The sequence below is a fragment of the Bombyx mori genome, chromosome 1, assembly GCF_030269925.1.
Source record: "Bombyx mori chromosome 1, ASM3026992v2".
Classification (NCBI taxonomy): domain Eukaryota; kingdom Metazoa; phylum Arthropoda; class Insecta; order Lepidoptera; family Bombycidae; genus Bombyx; species Bombyx mori.
This window is the reverse complement of record NC_085107.1, coordinates 10,300,366-10,318,757: the sequence shown is the minus strand read 5'-3', so window position 1 is coordinate 10,318,757 and position 18,392 is coordinate 10,300,366. Positions and strand designations below refer to the sequence as shown.

Here is an 18,392-nt window from a genome sequence, read left to right as displayed (position 1 = left end):
ATTTTAACAATTACACTTACGTCAGATCTAAGCAATTTAAGACTTATTTATTTAATTTCAGTAATAGTAAGGTTTTACATATGTATGTCCAGTTCAACTTATTAAAATGGCAAATGCCAAATTAAAGCCAACTAGCACGAAATATTATAATAAAATACATTATTTGACAATTTTTACACAAAACTTCTAAATGAAAAATACCTTTTTTCTAAATGATGTAATTAACAATTTTGTAACAGAGGGCAGAGGGCCAATAATACATTTAACGTTTGTAATATATAATTTTAAACACTTATATTTGGTTCAGTAAAATTTAAAAAATTAAATAAAAAGCAGAGTCCTCATTGGAGAGATTTATTTAACCATAACTGTAATTCGCTGTGTACCTACCGACGCCCACGCCCTAAGTCGAAACAAAATTTGAAGATGTTTTTCAACGATGATTATAATTAGTTAATTTAAGATATTAATAACTTTTGCCTTATATAAACTACCCATTTTTCCCTTTTTAGAGAAGACCACAAAACGAGGTGTCAAAAATGCAAGAAATGAAAGGGGCAACAAATCCAACATTCGAAAACGACACTCTGAATATCTAAATTGTGTTCTAGTATATTGTAATTTAATTGGTAAATAAAAATACAGTAATGAGTATTATACACTGTTTCAGTAATTTTGTTGTTGACTCCGTAACCTATGAAATAAATAATTGTAATTAGAGGTTTGAGTCAGCTATAACAACAAAGTGAAGCAAACGCAATCAGAAAATAAATAGGATTAATGAAACTATTGCATTTTTATTATTGTTAAAATAATCTGGTATGTTTTATGTCAAACTCAATTTGCACCGTGCTCTGTCTCTACGTATTTCAAAATATGTCTATGAAACTTGGAATGGAAGAGAAATTACTATATTTCTTCATCCTTTTTTAGCTGCAACACCGAAGAAAGCTGTGACATATGTGAATTTTAACAAGTCTCAGTTCTCTGCAAGGAGGGCACTCAGCGGTAAAATATCGCAAATACTTTTTAAGAGCTGCTTAGCTTTGCTCTTTGTTGAGTATTAAAGTTCGAGACCTAAAATAGGTCAGATGCTATAAGAGCATATAATTTATACATATATGTCGCATCGGAACACGACAAATGAAGTGAAAGCGCGGCACCTAATGGATATGGGCCGCGACTGTTCGTCAAACATCGGCACGCTTCAGGCAGGGTTGAAGTGTCATTACAAGGGTTGAGTCGAGGCGCATTCGTTCCCGGACTTAGGAGGAGTGAAGGCATCTCGGAGCTGATAAGCTGTTTCGTGCTGCGCGACTGCCCACTACTTAAGGGGTGGTGAGGGTATCAGCCCTTATGCGACAAGGTCAGCTGAAAGTTACTACGCTTTGCGATGTGCCTCAATTACCGTTACTGAAAGTCCTGACACTTTATTATACGCTAGAGCTGTAACGTTCCGAAAGCCTTCACGCTATGTTTTGTGTAAAATTTAAAGCTGTTTGCGAGCACCTAGCTAGTGTGCGTGCTTAGCGCTATCCCACCTAGGCTGGACCTGACGTCCAGAAGCAACGCGAGAGCGCATTAAGAAGCAGAATGGCGGTGTCAGAAATAATTAATTTACCTACGTGGTTAAGCGACGTCACTTATTTTATTAGAATGGCAAGCTGCACAACGTGACTTTACGTGACTGACATCATTATAGGTTATCAAATCTGCCAGTAGTGTGAGTGAGCGTTTGCCGAAGCTCTCTTGCTCGGGGGACACGGTTTGCTCCGGACATGTGCACTGACTGATTAAAATAAAACAATATATCGAGTGGCGATAGCGGCCATTTAGATAGCCATGAATTGAAACCTGCGACACTTCTCCCGCATATATATCTACAACACTTTATTTTGGAAGGTCGTATCTCTGATGTGAAAGACCATTTCACCAGGATAGGACTGGGCTCAACCAGGAGGGTGGGATTTGCTAACAGACGTCCAAACGCTTCTGAAGGAGACCTAACCTAAGCCCTTCAAGGGCACGAATGCATTTACTACGGGATCGGAAACGCGATCCGCTGAAAAGATCCGGCGAGAAATTCGGCGCGTTTATGTATAGGTTACGTTTCACGACAAAATCTTTAACGAGTTCAACGAGTACGGTTACCAAGATCCTTATGCCTGTTCCTAATATTAAAGCTCCGTAACAACTTGTCCGGGGCGTCGACGGTGACCGGCCTCTACGTGCTGGAGTTAGGGGGCAGTCAGCGGCAGCCACGATGAGGCGATTTTCATGACGCATCGCTTTATCAAAGTACCGTTCCGACGTTGACTTCAGGCGTCATTGCACACTAAACTGAGGAATAAAATATGTATTGCAGTCTTTTCCGTGTACCTCATCTGTCATCCTAACGGTGGACGCCACGCTGGCTACGCCATAATTATCAAGAATAGTATAAAGCATTGCCTCTTGGAATCTGCCACCCCCTTGTAGAGGCGGTACACCACCGCGTAGTGCCCTCCAAAGTGTGGAAACAGCCTACTCAGCGAACCGGCAGCTGTCAGCAGTTGGGAACCCAACTTTACGAAGCGAGCACGGAAGCACCAACGACCGTCCATTACGATACCGAGGTACCGCAATCCAATGGCCTCCATTTTAATGTAAGCACCCCCGATCACGAGGTGACGAGGCGACGCATTCCGAGCCTCATGAAACAACAGAGCCTGCGCTTTGTCGAGCACTACCTCGAGCCCAAGCCTTCAGATTCTGTCGACGATGAAAGCCACCCCCGCCCAGGAATGACGGGCAGACTCACTAAGGTTCTTCCCCCGTGACACGGCCCACTATCCAAGTGTCGTCCGCGTAGCAAACTACGCTGAGGCCCGGAAGAGGAGCGCAGGAAACGTCTTTCAGGACCCAATCGTAGCCAATGTTTTACCAGAGAGGCTGAGGACCTCGGCCGGGCCTCTGAGGAACACCGCGCTCGACGGCGAAGCGGAGCACATCCCCGGTGCACACGACCAACCTGTTCTCGGTAGATAGGCTGCGTTATCGAATTGCAACCGTCGGACTATCCGAAGCCCACTTAGATGGCTCCATATAGATTACAATGTATATCTCGCTGTAACTAACGAGGTCAGGGAAGCCAGTAATCCGTCATTACGGTTGCGTAAGGTTTTAAAAACTACAAATCCTCAAAATTTCATCATAATTTAAAAATATTTTAGACTACTATAGTGCAGCTTCAAGACGACTCAACATGATAATGCAAAATACTTAAATTCCTTTGTTTCTTGCTTAATTTAAATTTAATTAAATTGAACTTTATATATTTTACATAATTTTATTTTATTTAATTCAATAACTAAAATAACGCATATTATTTTTCTGGTGATTCATATAAGCTAACTACATAGATTTATGTTTTAGTGCATTTTAAAATGATTTTGACTATGCATGGATAGCTCTTGATTATTGTGAATATACTTAATATTTAAATTCTCTCATGGATGACATATAAATTAATTTACTTATTAGTTTTAGGTTTCGATTTATGCCTAAATGTCATAACAAAGTTAAAGAACATTTCTTTATTCGGGGCCTCACTAATGAAATTCTGTGGTATGTAATATGGCCATGAGAATAGTGCATTTTTTAATGTACTTACATTATATACCAAATATATATACATGTAGGTATAATACACAAATGTGATTTTGTGAACTACCTAAATATTGTATTGTTTCTCTTTTTCATCCCAGTTCAGTTTCAAGGCTAAATTGATTGAAAACGCTCTACCTTGTTTGGTTTTTAAATGAGACGTGAAGTCTTGATGAGCTTGAAACTGTGGTCAACTTGGGATACTACCTAACCTTGTGATATCTACAAGTACTGGTTGATGCACTTGAAATAGTTCGTGGTTACCATCTAGACAGAAGAATTTTTAAAAGTGGCTTTCTTCGATCAAAGCAGGCTTCTTACGTTCCAGACCCGCTTTTAAATCTACACTACAAATGCTGATGGCGATGATGTACTCTTGTAATTTTTAGTTATGTCTAGGTGTGGATCGGTGTCAAGTGACTTTAGTGGTGATTATCTGATTAACTCGCAAAAAATATGAGAATCAGTCAAGTCTTAAGATGCACATGATCATTGTTTTATATAGTACAATGCTGCTGTTGGTTTTCTCTTAGTGTGCTCGTCGTCGATCGGCTTCAAAGAGATTATAAACTCTTCAAACTAAGTATGCAGAAGAGGTTTGATAGTCTTCTTTTAGTGCTGCTCGTATACCTGGAGCACCAAGAGAGTAGAACACCAGGCATCTCAGTGCATATGAGCACTGCTTTTAGTTGCAAGCGAAAGGGGGATTACAAATAGTATGAACTCAGTGGGAGGAAAATCCTTTAGCATGCCATTAAACTCATGTTGTTATTCCTAGTCAGCTGTGACCACAGAAAGACGCCAAAACATTCAGTATTTGGCAACTGAAAATTTTGTTAGGATTCAATCATCTCTGGTGGATGTTCCATACCACGCTTGTTGATGCGAAAGTTGATATTTAAAAAAGTAGAGAATTAACGTTTTTTAAGCTAAAAATAAATTTGGGTAAATTTAATACACGTCCATAAATACTTTAGAGATGCAAATTCACCGCTAAAAAGAACAAGGTGAGTTATATGACCAACGAGAATAAATTGGCGAAAATTCAGTGTATCTGCCAGCATTCTTCATGAAGAAGCCTTGTACTTGTTTTAAAAAGGCTAAATTGTACATTTGTACAAACATGTACCTAGAGATTACCCCAGACAATTTAGTATCATCTATTGAAGCCAACTCATCAATACTTATATATACAGTTAGGATAAATTTAAAATCTATTAGGTACAATCACCGTTTACAGATCACGAAAACTATAAAGATATAACAGGAACACTAAATTAAACCGTTAAAGTAGTTTTATATCAACTTTTTTACTTAAAATGTTCTAAACCATCGTTCATGAAAATAGGCTTAAAAGACTCGAATCTAGAGACCTTAAACAAAAAAGCAACGTGACACTAGTGACTATGAGACTGAGACGTACCTACCTACATCATTACAATCAAGTGAACGAACTAAATGACATTTCTGAGATTCTAAAAGCAATGTATTAGATTTATTTAAAAAGAGAGTATATTTATAAATTATTTTTTATTGTTGTTTAAAGTTATAAATATTTAACAAAAACTCGTTAACATAAGTTATTATTAAATAGTTTATTCGGGTTGTTTGAGTGATAGTCACGTTTGTTTATTGGTTAAGACCCGCCATTTTGTACTGTCGTTTGTTTAGTGACTGGGTATTTCTACCGATGCCAATAACATCCCTCTGAAAATACGTCATAAAAATTACTTGCAGACTACAATGTTTTTACAGAAACCATTGTTTTTGAAGGATACCAATTAAAGAGTGGGACTTGTCAAGTTGACATCAGTAAAATCATATACCTATGTGCCGGATGTGTCCTACAATCGGTTAGGGCGATTTTACGTGCCACCTTGAGTGGTATACGTGTCCCGATACCTATGCTACCAAGAATATGAGTGGAAACGGGAATCAGGTGCCGCTGGCGCCCAACCAACGCGGGCCCGTGCCGTATCCTTTTTATTAACTTAATAAACTACATTTTATGATTATATTTACGTAATATACTAAAAACTTCAGCATCTGGTCGTGCCGCATTTGCGAATATTTTGTCACTTTGTACTACAAAAATCGTTTTTTGTTTTGGTAAGTTATTTATATTTCTCATTGCCTAACTTTTTATTACAAAGTATATATTGGGAACTGTCCCAAAAGTTTTGAAAAAGTTTGTTTGACTAGTGCGAAACCACTTTTTTGTATGTGTTTCAAGATGTTTTTGTGGTTAAAAATGTTTTGCTATTACTTGTGAAGGAAGACTGAAATCATTTGCAATGTTGAATAGTAAACAGAAGCTGTAACACATTTAAATTCAGAAATTTCAAATTCATGTTTGAACATGGCCATGAAAGAATTCCATGACTTTTATTTTAGAGTACTTAAAGAAATGTCAAACAAAATGCAAAGCGAGTTTTCAAAAAATGCTTTCTTCATAGAACTTTTATTTATTAATAAACTTGTAACAACTGATAACAATAAATGCCTTCAAAATAATATTTTGGGATTTCAGTAATAAACTGAATTTTTTCACCATTAATAATTGGGCATTTCTTGAAGAACAATGTGAACTTAATCAGCAAATTTTACAAGAACACATTAACCTTGACCAAACCTAACATGAGGTTTTCTAATCATGAATTTTGTTTTTATTGCTTTATTTCTGCTCAGAATGCATTCTTCATTCATATTATTCTGCTTATTGAGTTAAGAATATCAACTAAATCAGTTTAATGGGTGAATCAATAGATTTATTATGATTAATTGATTGCCCAAATTTTTTAGTAATTTTGAATTTGTTTAAACCATGTCAAATCAATGGATCATGCATTTTTTGATTGATAATTAATGTTCAATATATATTAGTATGCAAAAATGACAAGATAATAAAACGTAATTACATTATATTATATGTAAATCTGTTATGTTTTAATGCAATAATAGCCATGAGAATATCATACTAAATATGTACACAACTATATAACAATATAGCAAGAACATTCTGGTATTGAATTCTCAACTTGTATAAAATTTAACAAGCCACAATTAAGTTGAAACCTTTATTGTAGAAACGGTAATAAATCATAATACCCCGCAAATGTTTGCGTGGATTATTATGTTACTATTTTTTAAATGACAATATTACATAAATTTTATGGTTCTAAGAAGAAATTACACTATTAACACTTATTCAATAACAAAATAATTTTAAAAGCAAAATTATAGTTTACTTATTAGTGGTGAGTTGTGTGTAGTTTGTTTGAGAAGAGCATGCTTTATGAAAATTACAACAACATTATTTGTTATTCCATCTAAATATAAGAAACATGCTTTTCTAAGCTGCTTATCTTTAAACAATAGTGAAAACCACATCCAAATTGATTCAACCATTAGGAGGACACTAGCACAGACGGAAGTATTATTACTTAGTTTTGCTATAAATAGTATATTGAGGAAAAAAATTATTTTATTAAATACATTACTGCTGTATGCATTAGTTAAACCATTAAAATATTATCATTTTAAAGTTAAGAATATCAATTCAAAGTGATATTCATTGACCTTAAAAAAATCCCTAACTTTGTGCCTGAACTGATTTCAACTGAAACATGGACTTTTTCAGTAGGAAAATTTCCCATTGCTAATCTTATGGCATTTTGAGGAACTCTACATTACCATTACGTTTTGAGCATGCCATACTTTTTAAAAGTTATAAGCACTATCAAGCAAACTAAACCTAGATTAAATAATGACCAATCTTAAGCTCTAATGAAGACAGTGTCATTCATTTCAACCACCCTAGTGTAGATTGAGCTTTATGACCTGCTCTTAATTCTTGCTGAAAGGCTTGTTCTCGGTTATGAACCATTGTGGTTTTATAGTGCTTATCCACCTTCTCAAGAAATGTCTTACCTTACTACATCTGGGTAACTTTACCACTAAGATATCATCACTCCTTCACATTAAGACAACATTAAACCATCACTCAAGCTAACTGATACCTATGCTATATCCCTACTGGCTGGACAAAAAAATCCTGGGTTAAAGTGCTTGGTGGTTCATCCCAGTACCTCAAATACAGGAAAACCCTACTCAATAATTCAGAAGATTCTTGAGAAGCTTAGGTCATACTGCATATTAAAATGTTGATGAATTAAAAAAAAGTTCAGTATAAGTCTTAGTTCTATGACCTGCGTAACACGTATCTCTGTACATTTTTAAACTGTCCATTAGCCACCAGTGTGTCTCTAATAAGATACAAGTCCTCTTACAACTTTTGAAATGTGTCATAGGTTTAGGTCATGGGTACTGCATCCATTTCTCCAGATATAAAGCTCAATCTGTAGCTTTTATGCTGGATTTCTTTACTACTGCATGGTTGATCAGATCTTTATCAATAGTCTGGTACACAAATAATTTAACGAATACCAAGCAGATAGCTTAAAAACTTCCAAATAGTTCCACAATTCACAGTTCATTTTAATATGAGAAGCATATTTAGATTGGCCGGTAATAGGAAAATAGTAAGCAGCTGAAGTCCATGGGCGACGGTAACCACTCACCATCCAGTGGGCCGTACGGTCTCCTGGATACAAGGACAATAAATAAATAAAAACTGAATGGTCCTATAAAAATGGTTCCAAATTGAAATGTAAAATTTGTGTTTTTTTTATTGTAACAGTACTCTTGGCGAAAATATATGGTTTAACGAATTATATGCTAGCTCTTAAAAAGTAAGGTACAATTTTATTGCAAAGGTTGAATTTCATTCAGTAAAGGCTTATCTTTTAATAGACATAATATGTTGTGTACATATTAATAATATGTTGCATTCAGTTGTAATCAAACATGCAGTTTTTTTCTAAAACAGAGTAGATTTTCATCAAATGCAATATTATTCTGTTATTGTGTAATTCTTTATATTCTTTAAATCTTCCCAGAGGTGATATATACAATAAATGCTTGTGCTGCTGGCAATTTTGGGAAATACAAAAGAATTATCCACATTCTTAGTGACAACCAAGCAACTCTTAAGGTTTTTAATATACGTTACATACACCAAAATAACATTTTTTACAATTTTTGTGTCTGTCTGTCTGTTTGTTTCGGCTAATCTCTGGAACGGCTGGACCGATTTTGATGAGACTTTCACTAATAGGTAGCTGATGATATAAGGAGTAACTTAGGTTACTTTTTTTAGACTAGCTTCGCCCCGCGGCGTCACCCGCAGTCATTGTCGTACCGCGCGCAACGTGGCGGACTTCGCCTATCAATGATAAAATTTTATGTTTCCGAAGCGAAGCGAGGGCGGGTCGGTAGTACATACTAAATGGACCGTTTATTTTGAAAGTGGTGTAAGTCCATTTTTGAGAAAAATGAACTATCAAGTAATTCATGCTTCATAATTTAATGTAATTTTTTTATATATAATTAGTACGTGTTTAATTTCTCAAAAAAATCCCATGTTTTGTACAACTTAAAATCGTTCGGTAAATTAAATTGCATAATTATCGATTATGAAAGTGGTGTAAGTCCAATTGACAGAGGTAGGTGGCATAGCAGATGGATGCCGATCAGTGTTTTGTTATTTTTCATTTATTTTATACTAGCTGTGTCCCGCGGTTTCACCCGCGGACTATTTGCATTGTTTCCCCTCCGTGTTCTACTACTCGTAAGTTAAAAGATAGATATTAAAGAAATGTATTAGAAAATGTACAGCGCATAACCTGTGAGAAGAAAATAAATACGACAAGGCTGTATGATTCCGTATCTTTGCCCGTATTTTGGCGAATTAAAAAAACAACAAAAACAATAGTAGCGCCGCGCCATCTTTTTGCAGAAAAATCCGCAGTCTTATTACGATTATACCACAAGATTACTATAATGTAATAGCGCATGTAGAAAACAGGATAAATTCATTTTATATGAAATGAAACTGGAGAATTTCATTTCAACAAAAAGTCTCCAAAATGCAATTAAAAAACAGATAATAAAAAATACTAATGGGGAACAGGTCAGTTGGTTGCAAATATATTGGTTGAGGTTCCTCAAAATTACCACCATACCATTTTTTTTAAAACAACGACGACGGACTCAGTATTTAAAATTATCAATTTATTACCTCTACGTCCTGGAAGACCGTTAAAATTTGGAAAAATCGCCCTGGATCCTTTGTACCAAAATGCCAGACCTATTACGTACGAAAAATATAAAGACATGAAGCAGCTAACTACCCTATATACCTCCGGTGCATCATACATATTTTGAAACACTACCACATGCAGAGAATAAGTAAATTCTTGTAATCAGTATCTTGTAATGACAATGTAATTGCCGTCTAAAATAAAATTTGATGTGTTGTTATGCGTATTTGTAAACAAAATTATATTAAAATGAAGTATATTTTAAGCGATATTTGATTTTTCAAAATTGAAATTAACCGATTTTTACAATTGTCTAATTTTGAAAGTGGTGTAAGTCCATTTACAGCACATAGATATTTGTTATCGTAGTCTAATTAGCCGAAAACAAATTTATATAAACAAATTAAATGTTGATAAAACAATAGAAACAATGCCAGACCTCATATGATTTTCCTGTATTTTTAAATAGACAAATATAGTCCCCTTTAATTTTCTCGAAACAAAAGAAAATGGACTTACACCACTTTCAAAATAAACGGTCCATATAATACGAAAAGACTTTCCCCAACCTGTTATATACGGTACACACACCAAAATAACATTTTTTACAATTTTTGGCTGTTTGTTTGTTCCGGCGAATCTCTGGAACGGCTGGACCAATTTTGACAAGACTCACCGATAGGTACCTGATAATATAAGGAGTAACTTAGGCTTTTTTAGACTAGCTTCGCCCCGCGGCGTCACCCTCGGTAAGATAATAACCACGGGTAAAATCGCGGGGCTCATCACCATCATCATCTCAACCTGTCTGCTGTCCACTGGTGAACATAGGCCTCTCCAACTGATGTCCAGTGCGGCCAGTCCGTTGTCACCTGCATCCAACGTGACCCAGAAATTTTCACCAGGTCGTCGGTCCATCTGGTAGGTGGCAGTCCCACACTGCGTTTGCCGTACGTGGTCTCCACTCGAGGATCCTTCTGCTTTATCGGCCGTCCGATCTTCGCGCTATGTGACCTGCCCACTGCCACTTCAGATTGCTAATCCTACGGGCTATGTCAGCAACTTTGGTTTTTCTACGGATCTCCTCATATCTGATTCGATCTCGTAGAGAAATACCAAGTATAGCCCTCTCCATAGCTCGCTGTGCGACACTAAGCTTCCTAAAAAGATCCCTTGTGAAGCACCACGTCTCGGAACCGTAAGTCATCACTGGCAACACACATTTGTTATGCACCATTGTTTTCAGGCACTGAGGGATTTTGGACGAGAACACATTTCTTAATTTATCGCGGGGCTCAGCTAGTGGTTAATATTAATAATATGATTCGAACTACTTACAATGTTCAGGCTCATGGGTCAGTTCTTTCACTTTGTCAAAGAGAACCTAAATGTTTTCAGTTCATGTTGTTCATTTAATTATTGCATAGACGAGTGAACTATTTTACGGTCTAATATCGATATTACTAACATGTAACTATTACTATAATCTATAAAATTCTCAACAAAGTGAAGTTTTATCGAAATAGTTCCGTTGGAATCGTATTTTAGCATTCTTATATCAGTTACGCATGGGCGGCCTGAGAATGGTTCTTGTCGAGCTGTAGATTTGAAAATCTTTAGTTTCATAATTTTTAATAAAAGTGTGATCAAGTATCTTAACTTCATATGGAAATGGTTTGGTGCGTGCTAATTTTGTTACTTTGGCATATTCACTTTGTAACTGAATTTCACTATTCTTTAGCTTCCTTTCAATAGAACCATCTACCGAATCACACGCATTTGTCTTATTTCAATGTTCTTATTTGTACAGTAGTCCTGTACAGCGTTCGCAAGGGTCACATTTCCATTTTGGGCTGTGCATGCGTCAGTAGGTATTATAATTTTGTGATTATCTCCACAGCATTCTTCTTCAATAGTCAGTGTTAAATGACGCCTATGCTGATGCCAATAAGTCCGGTGCATTCGTATCTAGCGATGGAACGGTGTTCGAATCCCGCAGGCGGGGTACCAAATTTTCTAATGAAATATGTACTTAACAAATTTTCACGATTGACTTTCGCGGTGGAGGAATAACATCATGTAATAAAAATCAAACCCGCAAAATTATAATTTGCGTAATTAAAGGTGGTAGAACCTCTTGTGAGTCCGTACGGGTAGGTACCATCGCCCTGCCTATTTCCGCCGTGAAGCAGTAATTAATGCGTTTCAGTTTGAAGGGTGGGGCAGCCTTTGTAACTATACTAAGACCTTACAACTTATATCTCAAGGTGGGTGGCGTTGTAGATGTCTATTATGGGCTCCAGTAACCGCTTAACATCAGGTGGGCTGTGAGCTCGACCACCCGCTCGACGATCTAAGCAATAAAAAAATGTATGTAATAATTTGTGCATTTAAGTTAATTGTCTCATGAATGAGATTAGACTTAAAATATCGTGGGCCGCGTAATTTAAAATAATCTGATTAAGCAGCCCGATATCAAAAACAAAACAATCTAAACACTATAAGTGTTTTCTTTGATTTTCACGTAACGAGTAGTAATTAAAACTGTTCGAAACGCAAGAAAGACAGTAAAAATGCGAGAAAAAAAATGTTAATGTTATTTAATATAGTATTAATTAAAACTAAAAAGTAGTTAGCTATAAGACATCATAACATAATTATAACATGAAAATTCAATATCAAATTTATTGCAAGTCTAAATATTTATTTTATCTTCCTACGGCGCGGCGACGGGAGTTGGAGATATTACTATTACTATTAAACAACTTTTTAAAACTTTTTTATTTGCTGTCTATTGAGTAGTCCACTACTGTAAGAAATATTTTTAACTGCAGATATTTTAATTTAGTGAGAGATTACGCGCTTCCACATATTGCAATAATATTAACTGTTACGTTTAATCAACCAATAAGTTACTAAATTAAATTTTGTGTGCTTGCTCAGTCACCAAAAGTCACAATAAGTTAGTTAGCAAAATTTATCATTTTGTTATTTTGTAAAACTTTTTCTAATATCGATCCGAATTTGCTATTTTTATTGAATTAACTATTTTAGTTTTCGGTACAGTTGTAGAAAAAATATTTATTGTTATAAAATTAAGTAGTAGAGACTCCGTATTTGTTTAGTTTATACTAGTTTTTTTTTGGGATGGAGGGACTGCTGGCTGCCCGAAGCGAAGCCTTTTCAGCTTTACCATGATGGATGGGTGAGTACGAAATTAGTCAGGATATAGATTGGACGAAGAAGGTGATATCGGGAATGATGTGCCTGCGTAAATGTGGGGAGCAGATTCGGATCAACTTCCTCTTTGAAAAAAGCACAGCTCTGGTTTTCGTAAAGTCAACTAAGATATAGAATATATATACAACTATATAAAGTAACATAATATTCATTTCCATTATAAATAAACGTCCATCAACAAACACTTTTAACCTTAAATATGGAGACAGCTCGTCCGATATATATCTGTACGCAGATAAATAAACTTTAACATAAGCAAATAACTTTAACTTTCGGCAGAAAGAGATTATGTATATTTTATAATCTTTAATTACTCATAGTTGCTCATACATTAAAACAGATTTGAATGGAAAATAGGATACAATGAAATTTTAGTAGTCATGAAAAAGGGTTATTGTAATATTTTTAGTTACCTACCTACTTAAAATACTTCTCTGTAGTCGTAAACCGTTATTAGATTTTACTTTATTAAAATTGCGATTTAATTTATTGTAGTAGCAAGTCTGCATTACATTTCATTGTCATATCTATTTACCAAAAATTGCATAAGTTTGCAAAAACGCAATGTTACTTGACTCGTGCTCATTTTCATAACCCCGTCATTCCGTTTATACGTAGTACTATAAATCGCAATAATTTTTGTTTGTTCTAAATTACATAAAGAAATGTCTTGTGCGTTACGCTGTAAGCAATGTATGTGCGCAGTTTCCATCGTTTCCATCTTCGTGTGAGGGGGAAAAACGATGTCCGGTAACGCCCCAAAATTCTGGCAGCTCACTTGTATATGTCTTCATCTCTTTCACGCATTGTCCCCTCCGTCCTTGCGTGTAACAAAGTATTCGATAAACTGATCTCGCCGAGTACGATTTACTCAAAGCCTGACAGAAAATATATTATGAATTTATGTATAAACCGTGGTTAAAGTAGATACAAAGTTAAAAGAATCGTTTGTGCATTGTGAAAGTGTTTCGTCGGAGTAATTTAAACGCGACGGTAGTTCGATGTAGCTAGTATGAAGCCGCGCCGTTTCCGTATCGATTTTCTGTTTAAGCTGCATTATATTACTATTTAAATCGTGAATGCGGTCTACAAATCTTAAAACAGTATTTGTTTTTGTGATTTTCATTATAGCTGAACAATGAATTGTGTAAAGTGATTGATTATTGTATTTTTATTAGTGTTCAAAATTTTATTTTACTAGTTCGATGTAACAAGGCCTATTGTCCACACCATTAACGAATGCAATAAAGAAGCAATAATAGTTCCTATATATTATAGTGTGATAGTGTAATTTCGGTAACCTTATGCACTGAAATGATTTTGTCTCCATTGTTTTGGGAGTGGTTTAACATTTGGCTTGTTCAAGTTTTAAAAAACTTGTATAATGAAATTAAAATGGTGGCACTGAGAGGATCAGACAGTTCTCTGAATTCATTGCAGCATGGATGTATGAATCAGGGAAATCATTCGCAGCATGGCCCAATTGATGTAACGCAAAACTTGCAATCGTCTTTTAGCATACCGCAAACGACGGTTACTCCACATATCAATATAAATCAAATAAATTTACCGAATCTGAATAACGTTCTGGTGCAATATATACCGCAGCATACCAATGGTAACTCTCATAAGCACGAACAGTCATCATCACGATACTCAAGCTCTAATTGTCAACTGCCCTCACATCATTACAGAGTGGTGACACAAACGCGTAAGTCAATTTTTAAATGTAACTGAATGTTATCAAACCTTTATTTTGCGCATTTCCATTACCTTTTTATTGCATTGACTTCATGTCCAGGTGCTGATTGTTTGCAATATAATATATATGTATATATGTGCATTGTATGACCAAACACGCTGTAATTTCCTTAGCGCTAACGCAGTTATCCACGGGCTTCAACACCACATAGTGAGTGTATTTGTGTAAAGTCAAAATTTTTATATTTATAAAATAAATAATAGCTCAAATTTGTTTTTAATTGTTAATTTACCGATTGCAGGGCCGGTAGAATGTTATCACCCCACAGGCGCCGCTGGTACTCAGTATATACCGAATACAACCGGCGTGGCGCAAACATCGGCACAACCTACATTAAGAGTCCAGCCTACGCCTCAGCCATCGGCACCACCGACACCCCAGCAGGACATATCGAAAACAACTATGGTTAGAAAATACATTTTATCGCTATGAAAAAAATTAAATAATCCCAAAATCCCAATACATATTATGAAATATACATTTATCTGTTTTTAGGCGGGTCACAACTACCCATCCCAAAATCAGAGTTCTGCTAATTCAAGGGCATCCCAATATGGAAACTTCCCATACAGACAACAACAGCAACAACCACAAACTACGAGATCTTCGACACATCCGAGGTGAAGTGATAATACTTTATATATACTTTTATGTATTTTATAAATATAAATTTTATTACATACAAACATGATGTTATCGCTTTGAAAACAGGTTTAAATTCTTTTTATTTTTACTAGTATTCGCCCCTATGATCTTTATTCGATCATAATCACAAACACCTAAAAACTGTAATTCACTTTATGTGTTACTTTTTCTTTCTTATTTGTAATGTCGATTATTTCCAATAGATGTAATTAAAAACACTGGAGATTGACCAGCCTCAGTGTTTTCGGTGTTACAAATGTGTGTAAAAAAATGTAAAAGCTTGTTAACCCAAAAATAAGAAAGGAAAATATGGTGCTCAACTGGTTTTGTCTGGCTACTTAGGTACAGATACATAGATTGCCTTATCAAAAACAAAAATACATTTTTTTTTTTATAAAAAATGGGCTTGGTTTACTATAATAATATAATTACCAGGTGTCCCGTGAGTTTGTTTAATCATTTATGCAGTATATAAATGTATAAATAATGATAATATACTAGTTGACCCGGCAGACTTCGTAGTGTCTAAATCGACAAACAAAAGACCTAAACTTTTGTATAAAATAAACTTAAAAAAAACAAAAGGAATCCGTCCGACGGGGGACACATCAAAGGAAAAATAAAATTGTTTGTTTTTATATAATTCCGAGCATTTTCATAATTTTTCACCCTTTAAATCTTCTCTGGACTTCCACGAATAATTCAAGACCAAAATTAGCCAAATCGGTCCAGCCGTTCTCGAGTTTTAGTGAGACTAACGAACAGCAATTCATTTATATATAGATTAAATAATTTTATTATCACTATTGCAGGCAACAACAACAACAGCAACAACAACAACAACAACAACAGCAGCAGCAGCAGCAGCAACAACAACAGCAACAGCAGCCTCCATATATACCTGGTGCTACAGCGACTACAGGGCCTGTTGTCTATCCCTTAATGTTTCAACCCCCTATTAACATCCAGAGTTTTCAACAACCAAGATCGAGTGCTCCGTAAGTTCATTATGATGAACATATCTTCAACAAGTATTTCATATTTGTGGTATTTCGAAACAATCAGGCTTTACTAATATAATATTACGAGAATTACATGGATAATTTCGTATTAATCAATTCAATAATAAATAACGATAAATAAAGCTATTACAGCATGTTACATTAATATGAATTTAAATAAGATGAGCACACACAATGTACCTCCCCTTACATTTGACTTATGAACGTAGATAATTCCGATATCTTATAATGTGACATTGTCTGACAATAAATATATCAGAATGTGTAATTGCCGATTGCAACCAAGTCGTATTCAGCGCAGAGATAATCGAGACAATTAATGCGTTGAGTGCAAAACTTGTGTTAACTTTAATTACATTTAAAAAAATATTCACAGTCCATATTTTGATCAATTATTGGAAATACGTGCAATATTATTTTACGTCGGTGTGTAATGAGAAATACTTCTTTGCATGTTAAAGAAAAAATAACTCAATTGATTTATTAAAGCCGCAGTTCAAGTTTTATTATGATACATAAAATGCTACTTTTAAATAATGCTATTCAGCTAATACATTGTGTCATTTTTCAATTGTGAAGTGTCCGATTACTCAGAAATGTGTGAAATTCAACAAGCATGTTAGTTGAATACAAATTAATGATATAATCAATTTGATCATGCATCATTATTTAATGGTAGCATATTAAATGTATGTATAAAAAACGGGATAGTTATAATTTTTTTAAAGTGTACTAAACAAATTTTAAACACTTGAACCAAAAACATTTTGCTTTTGTTTATTGTTATATGATGTAATATAAATGACTGTTCTGAACATTTCAAATTATTTTGTTCTTAATCATAAAATGCTTGTGTAAAACGGTTCTTTATCCTCACACAGATATTATCCATACGTTGGTTACATTCCGGGGTACAACACACCACCCGGTCATACACCACAATGTAAGTATTCATTCAATGCGAGGCATTATTAACGATAATAATTCTGGTAAGCTTATCTTATTACCAAGTAAAATAGCGTTTAAAAACTACTATTGTATGTTTATTAGGTTCACAGTGTTATTGTACAATTTTTTTTATTAAAAAAAAAGAGCGTTCGCCACATGATCGAAATTCAACTTCAAACACTGACACCTCAAGATTTAGTTTAAATTTGTTAAATTTTCGTTTTGTCATGATAATGTCAATAATGAAAATTTTAAAACTCAAAAGATACTAGCGCTGATGCGCTATAATTAATTCTTTGAGAATTCTTAATCAACATGAAAGGTCCACACATAGGGTCCCCTGACAATGAAAAATAAACACTACAAAAACAATTTTCGGTTGAAACGTTAAGACCTGTGTGTGTGGGTGTAACTGTCAAAATCAAACAAACTCATTTAGGCAAGTATAATATTAATATGGTCGCTTATAATAGGAATAAAGAGCAAGTTAATTTTCCTAGTGTTTTAAGTTAACCTTTGTGTTCTCGTTTTCCAGTTCTTGGCACTACTATCGTAAATTTTTATGTTTATTTTCAACAGATTACTACACACCCAACAGTCCCCAACTACCAAGTCAAAATGCTCAGTCAAATCCTCCAAGTAGAAACAATCCTACGACATTAGTGGGAGCTCAGTGTACTTCATCAGTGGTTACAGCGCCGACACCAACTCTTCCGTTGCAGCAACCTCCAACACACATCCATCCTGCAATGTCTGGTAAATATTGAGCTATTTACATGAGATGATCTATAAACCCTCAGGTATTCAAACCGGTAATGGCAAAGCAATATGACTTTTCAATGTCATATAAACGCGAAGAAGTCTTCTTCTTCGCGTTTATAGAAGTCTTCTTCTTCGCGTTTGCGCATAGTCTCTGTGGTGTTTGGTACATCGTAAGCCTGCGCGAGTAAGTACCACCAACCAAGTAAT

At 35.1% G+C, this 18,392-nt stretch overlaps 2 protein-coding genes across 6 annotated transcripts in view; both read left to right on the top strand.

The window, feature by feature from the left end:
* LOC101744714 (facilitated trehalose transporter Tret1-like) overlaps positions 1-786 on the top strand; it is a 32,048-nt gene extending 31,262 nt beyond the window's left edge. For both annotated transcript variants that reach the window (XM_004929923.5, XM_012693625.4), the window contains exon 14: positions 513-786. In XM_004929923.5, the coding sequence (XP_004929980.2) occupies positions 513-599 (87 nt within the window). In that variant the 3' untranslated portion in view covers positions 600-786. The remainder of the gene's footprint in view (positions 1-512) is intronic.
* A 4,255-nt stretch (positions 787-5,041) lies between these two features.
* LOC101742358 (eukaryotic translation initiation factor 4 gamma 1) overlaps positions 5,042-18,392 on the top strand; it is a 28,318-nt gene continuing 14,967 nt past the window's right edge. Inside the window, exons 1-7 of one of the 4 annotated variants that reach the window (XM_038021729.2) lie at positions 5,042-5,619; positions 14,933-14,958; positions 15,050-15,213; positions 15,304-15,428; positions 16,266-16,451; positions 17,357-17,418; positions 18,003-18,179. In XM_038021729.2, coding sequence (XP_037877657.1) covers positions 5,564-5,619; positions 14,933-14,958; positions 15,050-15,213; positions 15,304-15,428; positions 16,266-16,451; positions 17,357-17,418; positions 18,003-18,179 — 796 coding nt within the window. In that variant the 5' untranslated portion in view covers positions 5,042-5,563. Of the gene's footprint in view, positions 5,755-12,059; positions 14,758-14,932; positions 14,959-15,049; positions 15,214-15,303; positions 15,429-16,265; positions 16,452-16,777; positions 16,902-17,356; positions 17,419-18,002; positions 18,180-18,392 lie in introns of those variants that run through there. The other 3 variants (XM_062669156.1, XM_038021728.2, XM_062669158.1) reach the window with 3 other exon arrangements.